Below are 10,759 nucleotides of genomic sequence, written 5' to 3'. Positions count from 1 at the left end.
TTTATTCTTAGCATTTATCATTCATATATAAATAAAAAATAAAAATTTTATTTTTAAAATTTAATGTTCATTTATTGTAAATCTTTATAATAAAGTTACTGACTTATTAATCATTGAAGAATCTCTAAAATCCTTTTAAAAAAATTGTTTTACAGAAAATCCAATCTCCATCGCCAACCCCTGAAATCCCAAGTTATAAAAATAAAAGATTGAAATGAACTTGTAATTATCCATCATTCAAATGTGATGAAAAATAATTCCCTTCTGGATTTTCAGACCGTCGTACGTGGGCTTCTAAACCTATTATTATGGTTTACTTGTCCAATTAGAATTGACTGACAAGATGACAAGATGACTATTATCCAAATAAAATGTATCTATTGACATCCTTTCATTAGCTGCCAAATTTCTTGAACGAAATGTGTGAAACCAGTACACTTTGTTTGAACAAAGAGGATTCGATTCAAAAACCATATACCAATCGGTCTTTTTGACTATTTTTATGTCATGATCAAGTGAATCTTTGGTCCTTAATTGATTATATTGAAAAATATAGGAAGAATATTATTTAACAATAATGGTCAAGCAGTATCGGGTATATTTGCACAAAAAATGTGTTATTCAGATCATTCTCAACTATCCTTCCTTCTTGTTATCATAAAAAAGAAAAAGAAAAAGAAAAAGAAAACCAAACCCCAAAATAAATAAATAAATAAATAAAAAACCAAACTCCAAAATATTTATCAAGATAATATAAATTGAACCTCATGAGCCTGCTGATACAAACCATCTTGGAAGTCTTCTATAGTTAGAGATCAGCAAAAAAAAACTGATTAAATTGAGAAAATAAAAAAAAAATAAAAAAATTGAACAATAAAAAAAACCAATTAAAATTTTAAAAAAACCAACCGGTTTGATTTGATTTTGGTTTTATAAGCCTAAAATCGAAAAAACTGAACTGAACCAAACCGGAAAAAACCAAGCCAAACTGAAAAACCAAGCTAAACCGGTTTGAACTGGTTTTGTTCTAAAAAACCAAACCAAACTGAAACCGATCATTTAAACCGGTTTCAATTTATTTTTTTAAAAAATCAATTTAATTACTGTTTTTCAATAAAAATCAAACCAAATAAAAAATAATTATCGTTGTCTACAGCCAAATCGATGACTTGTTTATCATGTAACTTTATGGTTGACCCCAGCTACGTCCATGGCTCCCCTTATGATGCCACGAATGAGATCAGCACCACATGGAAAAATGGAAAAGTGGCCACACATGTCTTCGTCTCATCTTCCAACTTGCACGTCAACTTTTAAATGATCTTGAAAATTCCTTCTTCTCTTCTACCTCTACTAAAGAGAAGACCAACCTAGCTGCATCAGGTGATGCATGCATTTACTTTATTTGGTCGCCTCCGAAGATAGTTTAATCTCCCTTTTTGCATTAAAAAAATCAATTTCTAATTGTTTTTTAAAATAATGTAGAGTTCTAATTGTGTAACTGTGTGTCTGCTGTTTCTTTGATAATATGATTTAGTATATTCTTATAAAAAATATATTAAAATAGTATTTTTATATATTTTTTAATGTTTGTCATTAGCACTGCAAAATTATGAAAAAATTAATTTAAATAGTTTTTCAATTGAAAAAAAAATTAAAAAATACATTGAGAAACATGTTAAACTGAAAAAACAAAGTCATTCTAAATATATAGTGTTATAATGGTGCCGGCATTGGGAAATTAAGATGATTGATTTTGTGGTGTATTTGACAATTGGTGAAAAAATCCACTCGTTGGAGGTGACGAAGGTTAGCTAGATTGAGAAGTTCATAATTAAGCAATTTTGACATCATGGGAGACACGACACAAGTTTTCAATGTACTTTGGATATATAGTTGGATGACATTATTATACCTTGTACAAATTGTTAATGACATGTACTAAGTAGTTTGTAGGTGGATTTTGGCATGGTTTTATTTATGTTTTCTCAAGTAATTATGATATTGAGAATCCAAGTAAAAATTGAAAGAAATGGAATAATGATGCTTGTGACTCAACTTTCAATAAGTGAATAGTGAAAATTAGTATGCTAAATATTATTGGCTAATCAATTTCTTTTTTTCTTACATTAAAAATACTAGCGTGTAATGACCTTTATAGGTTACTTTTTTTTTTGGAAAAATTTATATAATTCACTTAAGAGTTTTTCTATTATGTAGTTCAATGTCCAACGGAAAATAATGGATAGCATTTTAGTATATAAACACCATATATATCAAATTAATTTTCAAGGAAGCTTCCTGTGTCATTCGACTCAAGACATTCTGTATTAATTCAATTATATATATATGGATCAAAAGAATTTCTAAAACTTATGAACGTTGGAATAGAAAGATACTTATTCTTTTCTTGGTTTACAGCAATTCAAGAATATAGTAACTAAATCTTTTGGTTGATGGTGGGATCTTTTTACGCAGTTTCTTAGGGCTACATAAATTACTGATGGTGGGATGTAATGATACTAGCTTTCAATTATTCAAGAGCAGCGGGAAGATAGGAAATGGAGCTAGGGATTGATATTGAAGAACAGTTCGAGTCCCCGTTGCTCATAGCAAAAGGCCATTCCAGCAGTAACAAGAGCAAAATAGGCAATGAACTGGCCCAGTTCCTCGAATTCCGTCTCATAGACGGAGATATCATCCCAACCCTTCAGGATTTAGTAGAACCTGAACATTGAACAATGTGATGGCTTCTCACCTTCGGAAATTCTCTCTCGTAGCTCTTCAACTCAGCTCAGTTTGAAGCTCAGTGTGATCATCAACTCTCAGCTCTCTCGCCGTGCCCTCTTTGACGGGTTAGCCGAGCTTGCAAGTTCCACAGGTGCGCAGCTTGTTGCCATTGAAAGCAGCAATCAAAATGATCATAATGTTGATTGCTCTGATATCGGAAACGTCCCAAAGCTCAACATCGACACCCCAAAGCCATTTCACGAGGAGGACTTCATCGCTGATACGCTTAAAGACGCAGAGCTAATTTAGAGGGTACGTATCCCACCCCACGCGAGCACCTCACAGCTAAAACTAATCTTTCTAGGAAGTTGATTGCAATGGGTTGCATAAATCCTTTTCTTTTATCATGTCATGTCTAGTGTCGAATTTCTCTACAGCACTTGTGATATAAAGTCTCTAACAAAAACCGTTCACAAGGCAATGGTGATGATGTTGGTAACATGGGTGCTATTAGCTAGGTGCGGTAGGGTTACCTCACTAGGTTATATTAGCAGACAGGTCTCACTGAATCTGGTAGCATGCGTGTTTTTCATGTCCTGCCACACCCTCCAATGTAAATGCATAGTTTCAAAGGAAAGTAAATGATGGTCCATCCAAATTAAAAGAATTTTTGGCGATGCCTGGCCATAGCCGGGACTCATTGATCATTTCATCATTTTATATCATAGCTAAGAATCGCTAACCAACCAACTTCTCTCGCGTTTTAACTTAATTCAGTCCTTGAGAAAGAATGTTATATAATAAATTTATGCACTGAATTACATATTCTGTAAAGTTTGGAGATAAATTATATGATAGAAATTGGAAGGTCTAGCAGCAACTTAGCTGACCAGGAAATGGTAACATTGATGCTGTATGCTCTTAAGACTTGGGGAAAGTGATTATTGAGAGAGATATTTAATAATCAATGGAAAGGGATGACTTGAATGTTGGAGATGCTTATTGATCCACTACAGTAAAGGAGCTACAAAACTGCGAGGATTGCATTTATTTACACTCAACAAACACATTCTGGTACCAAAACATGTCTAGTGTGGTTTCGGAACATACCCATCAACGGCAAAATTACGAGTGGCAGCAGGAAGAGCTAAGCGCATTCCATTGAGCTCAGGCTTTGCGATCACTTGACAGCCCAGGCGAGAACTGCAAAATTCAAAACTTGGAAAATCAATATAGATTCAACGCCCACAAATCCATTTAGAGTTTTGATGCTGACAGAACTCACGTTTCTGTAAGCCCAAAGGCCAAATCTAACATGTCATTCTCCTCATCGGTTGGGTCTTCTAATTTGTTGTAGTATTCCATGCCCTACAACCAGATTAACATTTAGTACCTCACAAGTTCGAAATAATCATGGTACTATGACATAAGCTATGTCCAGAATCATACCGTCACAATCACATGACATGTCGAACAGGCAAGTGAGCCTTCACATGCTCCTGGCATGACATTAAAAGCACAGAATCAAAAAACTATTAAGTAAATGCGTCAGAATGATCTACTCGTTTCTAATGCAGAAATGGAAGGAGAATACGGACAACAAAAAAGCAGAAGAATAAAAAATAAATAAAAATCTCATCACTAAAAGACAGGATGGGTGGAATATTCTATGCCTACATTTGCTACAATGCAAACATTATAGAAACAGAAAACCCAATTATAACCCACCAGAAATGGAAAAGTTGAGCTAAAAAATTGCATTATAATCCTTGCCTTCAAGTTCTATATCATTTTCTTGAGCAGCTTCTAACATGGACATTCCAACTGGGACCTTGATATCCTTTTCCTCTCCATCCTTATCTACAAATGTTACAGATATCCTGCACAAACATCACCAGATTGAGAAGAAGGGTGGCAGGATAACTTCTGCAATTAATTATAATCATACCATCACAACTGTCAAACTGATTTGCTCCTTTTCTTTCCTTATCACTAATAAAACTGATCAGCTCAGTTAGACTTGAGCCTATTGTTAGTTTTGAACACATTTATGGAATGTTCAACAATAGCCAAAGCATGTCAGAACTCAAATCTCCTTCCAGGGTCTTGCTTGAAGACTAAACGCCTACAATGCTTTCCTTGATTAGATTATAGGGTGGCAGTTCAGAAGCTGAGATCTTCGTACACCGTTCGCACTTGCGCCAAATTCACAAGGAAACAAACCTTGTTGCAGATTGACTTGTGACTTGGTGTGACAACATTCTTGTTGCAGTTACAGTATATCATAGTCCTCCAGCAAGGATGACTACCTAGCTACTACTATAGTTTTTCCTCTGGAAGTTTGAGTCTATGTAATTGAGCATGGAATCCGCATCATCTATATAATTATTCTTCTAGGTCTATTGCAAATATATTTCAATCAAAAAGGAAATGCAAACTTAATCACTTCTTTCATTAGCCCAAAGCTATCAACCAAGAAGACAAACATGAGTGATGCTTTGAGATGGGTATGGCATGTCAAGACAGGAACTCCCACAAGATAGATACAGGGACACAGTTACATACTTTTTATGCACAATTTCTAATATCAAGTTACTTTTGTAACCATTATCATGTGTTTGACCATAAATCATGAACAATATAAAACCATGTATCCTTGAAATGATTCACACAAAATTTTCAATAGAAGAAGTGTCCTAGGATTACAATTATAAGGGAAAGAATCCTGATGACAACAAAGAACAATTATGGAAGCTATTTCTTAGTGAACTGAGAGGTAGCATATAGAACATGACAGAAAATTGTCACCAAAAGTTCCACAGGTAGTGAGAGGTCCTACATAAGCTTGCACAACTCCTGTTTTCTTATTTCTGATATATACAAGATTATAGGCATCTAATAAATCAACTGAGCAATCTTGTAAGAATAATTTTCATGGTTTCTAGTTTTCCTCAGGATCTACTGAAGAATTTCTAAATGATATTACAGGTTATGATAATTTCAGGTCTGTCATAGTTAACCTTGCCTCCTAAGAGTAGAGATAAGATTTTAATTACTCATCACAAATGCCAAATTCTTGAAACAGTAAAAACAACTTCAACACAAAATAGCTTACATCTCATTCGAGTCATTCCCATCTGCAGAATCTCTACTGGTAGCTGTGCTAGAAAACTGATGATGCTTTTGAAATATACTACCCTGGAGCCCCTTAGATTCTGGGTGTAATTCGACCTGTTTCAAAATTAAGAACCAATGGGCATCTAGAAATAAGAATAATAAGGCAACCAGAAGATCACTCCAATTAAAACTATAGGCGCCTTGGACTAACCTGAGATCGCCAAAATGCACTATAAGGCCTTCGTATAAATGATTTTCTACACAAGGCTGTACATTGTTCTGCACAAAAAGGAAGTATTTGGTATTACAACGAGAATAATAAAGCATTTATTCATCTGAAAAGTACTGGTGATTTTGCTTGGTATTGGAAAAGGCTCCCACAACTCAGAGGCTTGGCTTGGGACAAAATCCAAAATGCTGATGGTAATGGTAAATCCAAGTCTATGGTGGGATTATTGGTACCCTATTGGTGTGCTAATCAAAGAGCATGGCTTCAGGGTTGTTTATGAGTCTGGAATCGTTTGGATGCAAAACTTGCTATAGTTATTAAAGATCAGGAATGGTTCTGGCCTCATGCCAGATCTGATGTTATGGCTACAATTCCAGGGACTATTTGTGATGTGATTCATCCTGATCCCTTGAGTGATTGTAGTGTTAATTGGAAGCCAGGTCCTAACAGGGTTTTCAGTGGCAGAAGTGTTTGGGAACCTATTAAATACAGAGAAGTAAAGTTTGATATAAACTTGTCTGGGTACCCATCCATATTCTCAGACATAGTTTACTGTCTGGCACACTGCTTATAAGGCTATCTACCAAAGTAAGGCAGATCGGGCTGGGAAGAAATATTTGTTGTTTGCTTTGCGGCTATGCTGATGAGGACTAACACCATCTTTTCTTTAACGGCACTTAATCTAGGGCTGTTTTGTCAGTCATTATGCAGAATGTGGTTCTAACAGACCAGTTGGAATTGGACAAAGGAGTTTTATTGGGCTAAAGTTCACTTGCAAAAGAAGCCTTCTCAATATACTTTAGTTAGAATTGCCTGGAATGCTGCAATATATGGTATTTTGAAGCAAAAGAATCAAAGAGTTCATGGAAATAGGGGCATTCTCCTGATGTGCTGATTAAGTGGATTTGCCAAGTTGTTTTTTATAGACTGCTTCAGACTAAATTGTAGAAGATGCTGTTCTAAATACAATCCTTTATTCTATATACAATCATTGGGATTTTCCTAGTTTTATCATTCTTGTCATCAGTTACTGACAATTGCTTTTGTAGTAGGATGAGCTCCTACTTCTTTTTTATCAATGAAATATCTTCATTTAAAAAAAAAAAAAAAATGTAAATTGACATTTTTCAGTAATGTTACTCTCTCAATCAAACTTCGAAGTTGTATCACACATGAATTTGTCCTACACAGTAGCTGCAGCTAAGAGCAGATTCCAAATAACAAAACACGTTGCTCCTAAGAAAAACAAATGGAAATAGATGTGAACGTATTACATACCTCTTGAAAGCTCTTTAACTATCCCAACTCCAATTCTTGAAAGTCTAGACCTTGACATAATCTTTCCCCTAAATATTTTCGAAAAAGAGAGGAAAATAATTAACTACCAGTAATAGCACACACTATAAAGCATCCAAATCATGGATAGATTAAATTTTTCTCAACGAGAAGACACAGGCAAGAACAAGAAATTGATGCCAAGGTAAGATACAACTTCAAGAGCCTAAAAGCCAGTTCAAACGGATAAATTCTTGAAGTCATTAAATTAATAAAAGAAAAAAAATATATGATAAAGGAGGAAGCTTTATTACCTGTTTGATGAAACTGAGAAAGAACAGAGCAAAAGATACAACGAAGTTTGTGTTTTCTGTGTTCACTGTTCAACTTCGGGTTTTCCTAGTTTTGGGCTGCGAATTATCTAAAGGGTTTCTGCCTATCAAGCTTCGAAAACCAAAAAAGAGCAAAAACCCTTCAAAGCCTAACCGACAGGTCGTTCACTTTGTCGTGTTGGCCATCCTTCCGTAAGTAGAGGCCCAACTAGGGAGTAAATGGCAAATGTGGTGTCAGAGCTGGAACTTTCAAGGAAGGGCTAGCGAACCCACGTGCAATAACACCATGGACAATCAGAATCCAAAACAAAAACTTTATTCAATGGAGATTAGGTTCAGAGATGCTTAATGGCAGGCAGGCATAAGCTATCTGTGGGCCAGAGCCAGCGAGTTTTTTTTTTTTTAACCCCCTGGAGAGAATCTGAAACACAACAAAACAATGAATGAATAAATAGTAATTGTAATCGGTCAATGCAAACATATGTGAGTTTTGTGGCCAAGGGTCTGCATCAAATTCTCAAAATCTACAATAATAAAGGTTACTATTCTTTTACCTTTCTTGTCTCTCTTTCCCACATATTGTCAATGGAATGGATATTGTTTGGATTCTGTCGTGACCTTTCTTTTCATTTATGCTTTTGTTTTGCTTACAATGTAGTGGTAAAGCAAAGTTTTGAGTTTTGAGCTTTGTTTTGCGAACAATGTAATGGCGAAGCAAAGTTTTGAGCTTTGCAGCAAGCAAGTTCTAATCTTCGAAAGCAATTGATTTACTTCATACATGCAAAAAAAAAAAATGCTGCAGAAAACAATTAGCATTGACTTCCAGTTCTCCATTTCAAAACCCATGATTGGATAGGTCAAATTAGGGGATTGGAATCTTAAAACATTCTTCTCTGGCTCTTTATTTTCTTATGTCATGGTTTGATTTCTATGCCTGAGTTTCTTTGGTTATCATATAGACTGGGGATATGAACATAGCTACTTTGGCTATATGAGCACTTAATATGCTCCAATTGTGTGTTTATTTATGTTGTGGAACTTCATTTCCTTTTGAATTCAGATTTGACATAACCTGCAACGTTTAAGATCCGAATTCCAAAATATGTCTTGTTAATTATTACTTAGATATCCATAACTGTAGTCGCCAGGTTGATATGTTTTATCTCTCATCAACACGGAAATCTGGTTGTGAAGCGTATGCTAAGTGGATTACCATTTATTGTAGCAGGAATTGCAGGTTGTCAGCATTGATTTTTAGTGACCGAACCATTTAATACAACTTGGAATTACTGCATCAGATTGAGAAAGTATGGATTCCTCTCCTCGTTCTTCATTCACTGGAAAAGTAAAACGGACACCATGGTGGATGAAAAGCCTCACTGGGTGGTCTTATGTAATTTATGAGATGTTATTCCAAAAGATGCAAGCAAGGCATCTGAAAAATCCATTGCCTTTACCTCCTCTCCATGATGTTGCATGTATTATAACTGGATCCACGAGTGGCATTGGACTTGAAACTGCCAGGCAATTGGCTGTGTCTGGGGCACATGTTGTTATGGCTGTACGAAACCAATCTGCAGCCTTTGAGTTGATCATGAAGTGGCAGGATGAACGACATGGAACAAGCCTGCTCAGTGTTGAGGTGATGGAGCTGAATCTTCTCTCCCTCGCTTCTGTTGTGAGATTTGCTAGGGCATGGAACTCGCGCTCAAAACCTTTGCAAGTTCTTATCAATAATGCTGGAATCTTTTCCATGGGAGAGCCGCAGAAGTTCTCAAAAGATGGGTACGAAACACACCAGCAAGTAAATTTTTTGGCTCCTGCATTGCTTTCTATACTGCTTTTGCCATCTCTCGTTAAGGGCTCTCCCAGCCGAATTATTAACGTGAACTCCATTATACATTATATGGGCTTTGTCAACACAGATGACATGAATTTTACTTTGGGGAAAGAGAAATTCAATAGTACAAAGGCATATTCAAGTAGCAAGCTTGCACAGGTCATGTTCAACAGTGTCTTACAGAAACGCCTGCCTCCTGAAGCTGGCATTAGTGTGTTATGTGTATCTCCTGGAACTGTTCACACAAATGTAACAAGGGACCTTCCCAAACTGGTGCAAGTTGCTTATAATTTCATACCATTGTTTCTCTTTAGTGCCCAAGAAGGTTCAAGAAGTGCACTTTATGCAGCTACTGCTCCTGAAATTCCTGAATACTGTAAGGCACTGAAGGCTGATGAATGGCCCACTTGTGCTTATATCTCACATGATTGTCGTCCCACACGTGCTGCCAACGAAGCACATAACACAAGAGCTGCTAATGAAGTATGGGAAAAGACAATGGATATGATTGGCCTTCCTCTTGATGCTGTAGAGAAGTTGCTCCAAGGGGAAGAAGTCATGTGAAAGTACAAGGATAGCTGAAGTAAGTTTCTACTCCACTTTTTGCCTGAATTGATTTGACAGAAACCTGCCTTCAATTTGTCGAGGATATCTTAGCCATGCAGAACTAGCATCTCTTCACATATTTCCATTTTTGGCTATTCTCTTCAATTCAAATGAATTATAAAAGTTATTTCTGTTGGTTAAGTCTGAAAATTTGTAGTAAGACACGTTAAGAGTTTAGCCAGTGGACATCAATGCATGGAGCATGGTTTTCCCTGTTGTGTGCTGGATCTAGGGGAATCACATGCACTTCCTTTGATGATTTTTGTTTCATTCATAGATGTCACTCGAAATATAGGAACAGAGTGATGTCAAGCATAGTTATCAATCCAGCCCAAACATTGGCAGGTCAACCTGAGTCTATCCCAAAATGATATCGTTTTAGGTTTTTACAAAATAAAATGATGTTGTTTAGGACAGAACTTTAAAAAACCCTTTGGAGTTGACCTAGCAGGCAGGTTAATCGGGTTTTACCAGTCACCTTTCAAAACTGTTTGAAAGAAAACTTGGCCTGGGTCAGGCTCTGAATTGACAAGTTACAGGTCCACAGGACCAAACCGGATTTAATAACTATGGATGCAGGGGCACAAATATAAACAGTCTTGCTAAGTAGGTGTAATTTCTACAAGCGCA

At 36.1% G+C, this 10,759-nt stretch overlaps 2 protein-coding genes across 3 annotated transcripts; one reads left to right on the top strand and one right to left on the bottom strand.

Moving 5' to 3' along the window:
* Positions 1–2,309: 2,309 nt before the first annotated feature.
* LOC118054658 (adrenodoxin-like protein 2, mitochondrial) lies at positions 2,310–7,893 on the bottom strand. Of its 2 annotated transcripts, XM_073407972.1 has the most exons (9): positions 7,666–7,893; positions 7,355–7,422; positions 6,059–6,126; positions 5,846–5,961; positions 4,504–4,610; positions 4,180–4,229; positions 4,016–4,098; positions 3,841–3,933; positions 2,310–3,762 (listed from the first exon to the last, which is right to left on the bottom strand). In XM_073407972.1, the coding sequence occupies exons 2-9, from the start codon at positions 7,410–7,412 to the stop codon at positions 3,741–3,743; spliced, it is 597 nt and encodes a 198-aa protein (XP_073264073.1). In that variant the 5' UTR covers positions 7,413–7,422; positions 7,666–7,893; the 3' UTR covers positions 2,310–3,740. The 2 variants fall into 2 exon arrangements, with proteins under 2 accessions (XP_073264073.1, XP_034922198.1); XM_035066307.2 differs by having other exon boundaries at positions 2,310–3,933; positions 7,666–7,889.
* A 22-nt stretch (positions 7,894–7,915) lies between these two features.
* On the top strand, positions 7,916–10,347 carry LOC118054657 (dehydrogenase/reductase SDR family member FEY). Its single transcript, XM_035066306.2, has 2 exons — positions 7,916–8,221; positions 8,912–10,347. The coding sequence occupies exon 2, from the start codon at positions 8,993–8,995 to the stop codon at positions 10,085–10,087; it is 1,095 nt and encodes a 364-aa protein (XP_034922197.1). The 5' UTR covers positions 7,916–8,221; positions 8,912–8,992; the 3' UTR covers positions 10,088–10,347.
* Positions 10,348–10,759: the final 412 nt, after the last annotated feature.

The sequence above is a fragment of the Populus alba genome, chromosome 3 (genome assembly GCF_005239225.2).
Source record: "Populus alba chromosome 3, ASM523922v2, whole genome shotgun sequence".
NCBI lineage: Eukaryota > Viridiplantae > Streptophyta > Magnoliopsida > Malpighiales > Salicaceae > Populus > Populus alba.
The sequence above is the reverse complement of the archived record's forward strand: the minus strand, read 5'-3'. Positions and strand labels throughout refer to the sequence as shown.

Coding starts and splice junctions, on each gene's coding strand:
- LOC118054658 (XM_073407972.1), bottom strand. CDS start 7,412: ATGTCAAGGTCTAGACTTTCAAGAATTGGAGTTGGGATAGTTAAAGAG. Junction 6,127..7,354: donor AGTTAAAGAGCTTTCAAGAG/GTATGTAATACG, acceptor CTTTTTGTGCAG/AACAATGTACAGCCTTGTGT. Junction 3,934..4,015: donor GCCTTTGGGCTTACAGAAAC/GTGAGTTCTGTC, acceptor TGAATTTTGCAG/TTCTCGCCTGGGCTGTCAAG.
- LOC118054657 (XM_035066306.2), top strand. CDS start 8,993: ATGGATTCCTCTCCTCGTTCTTCATTCACTGGAAAAGTAAAACGGACA.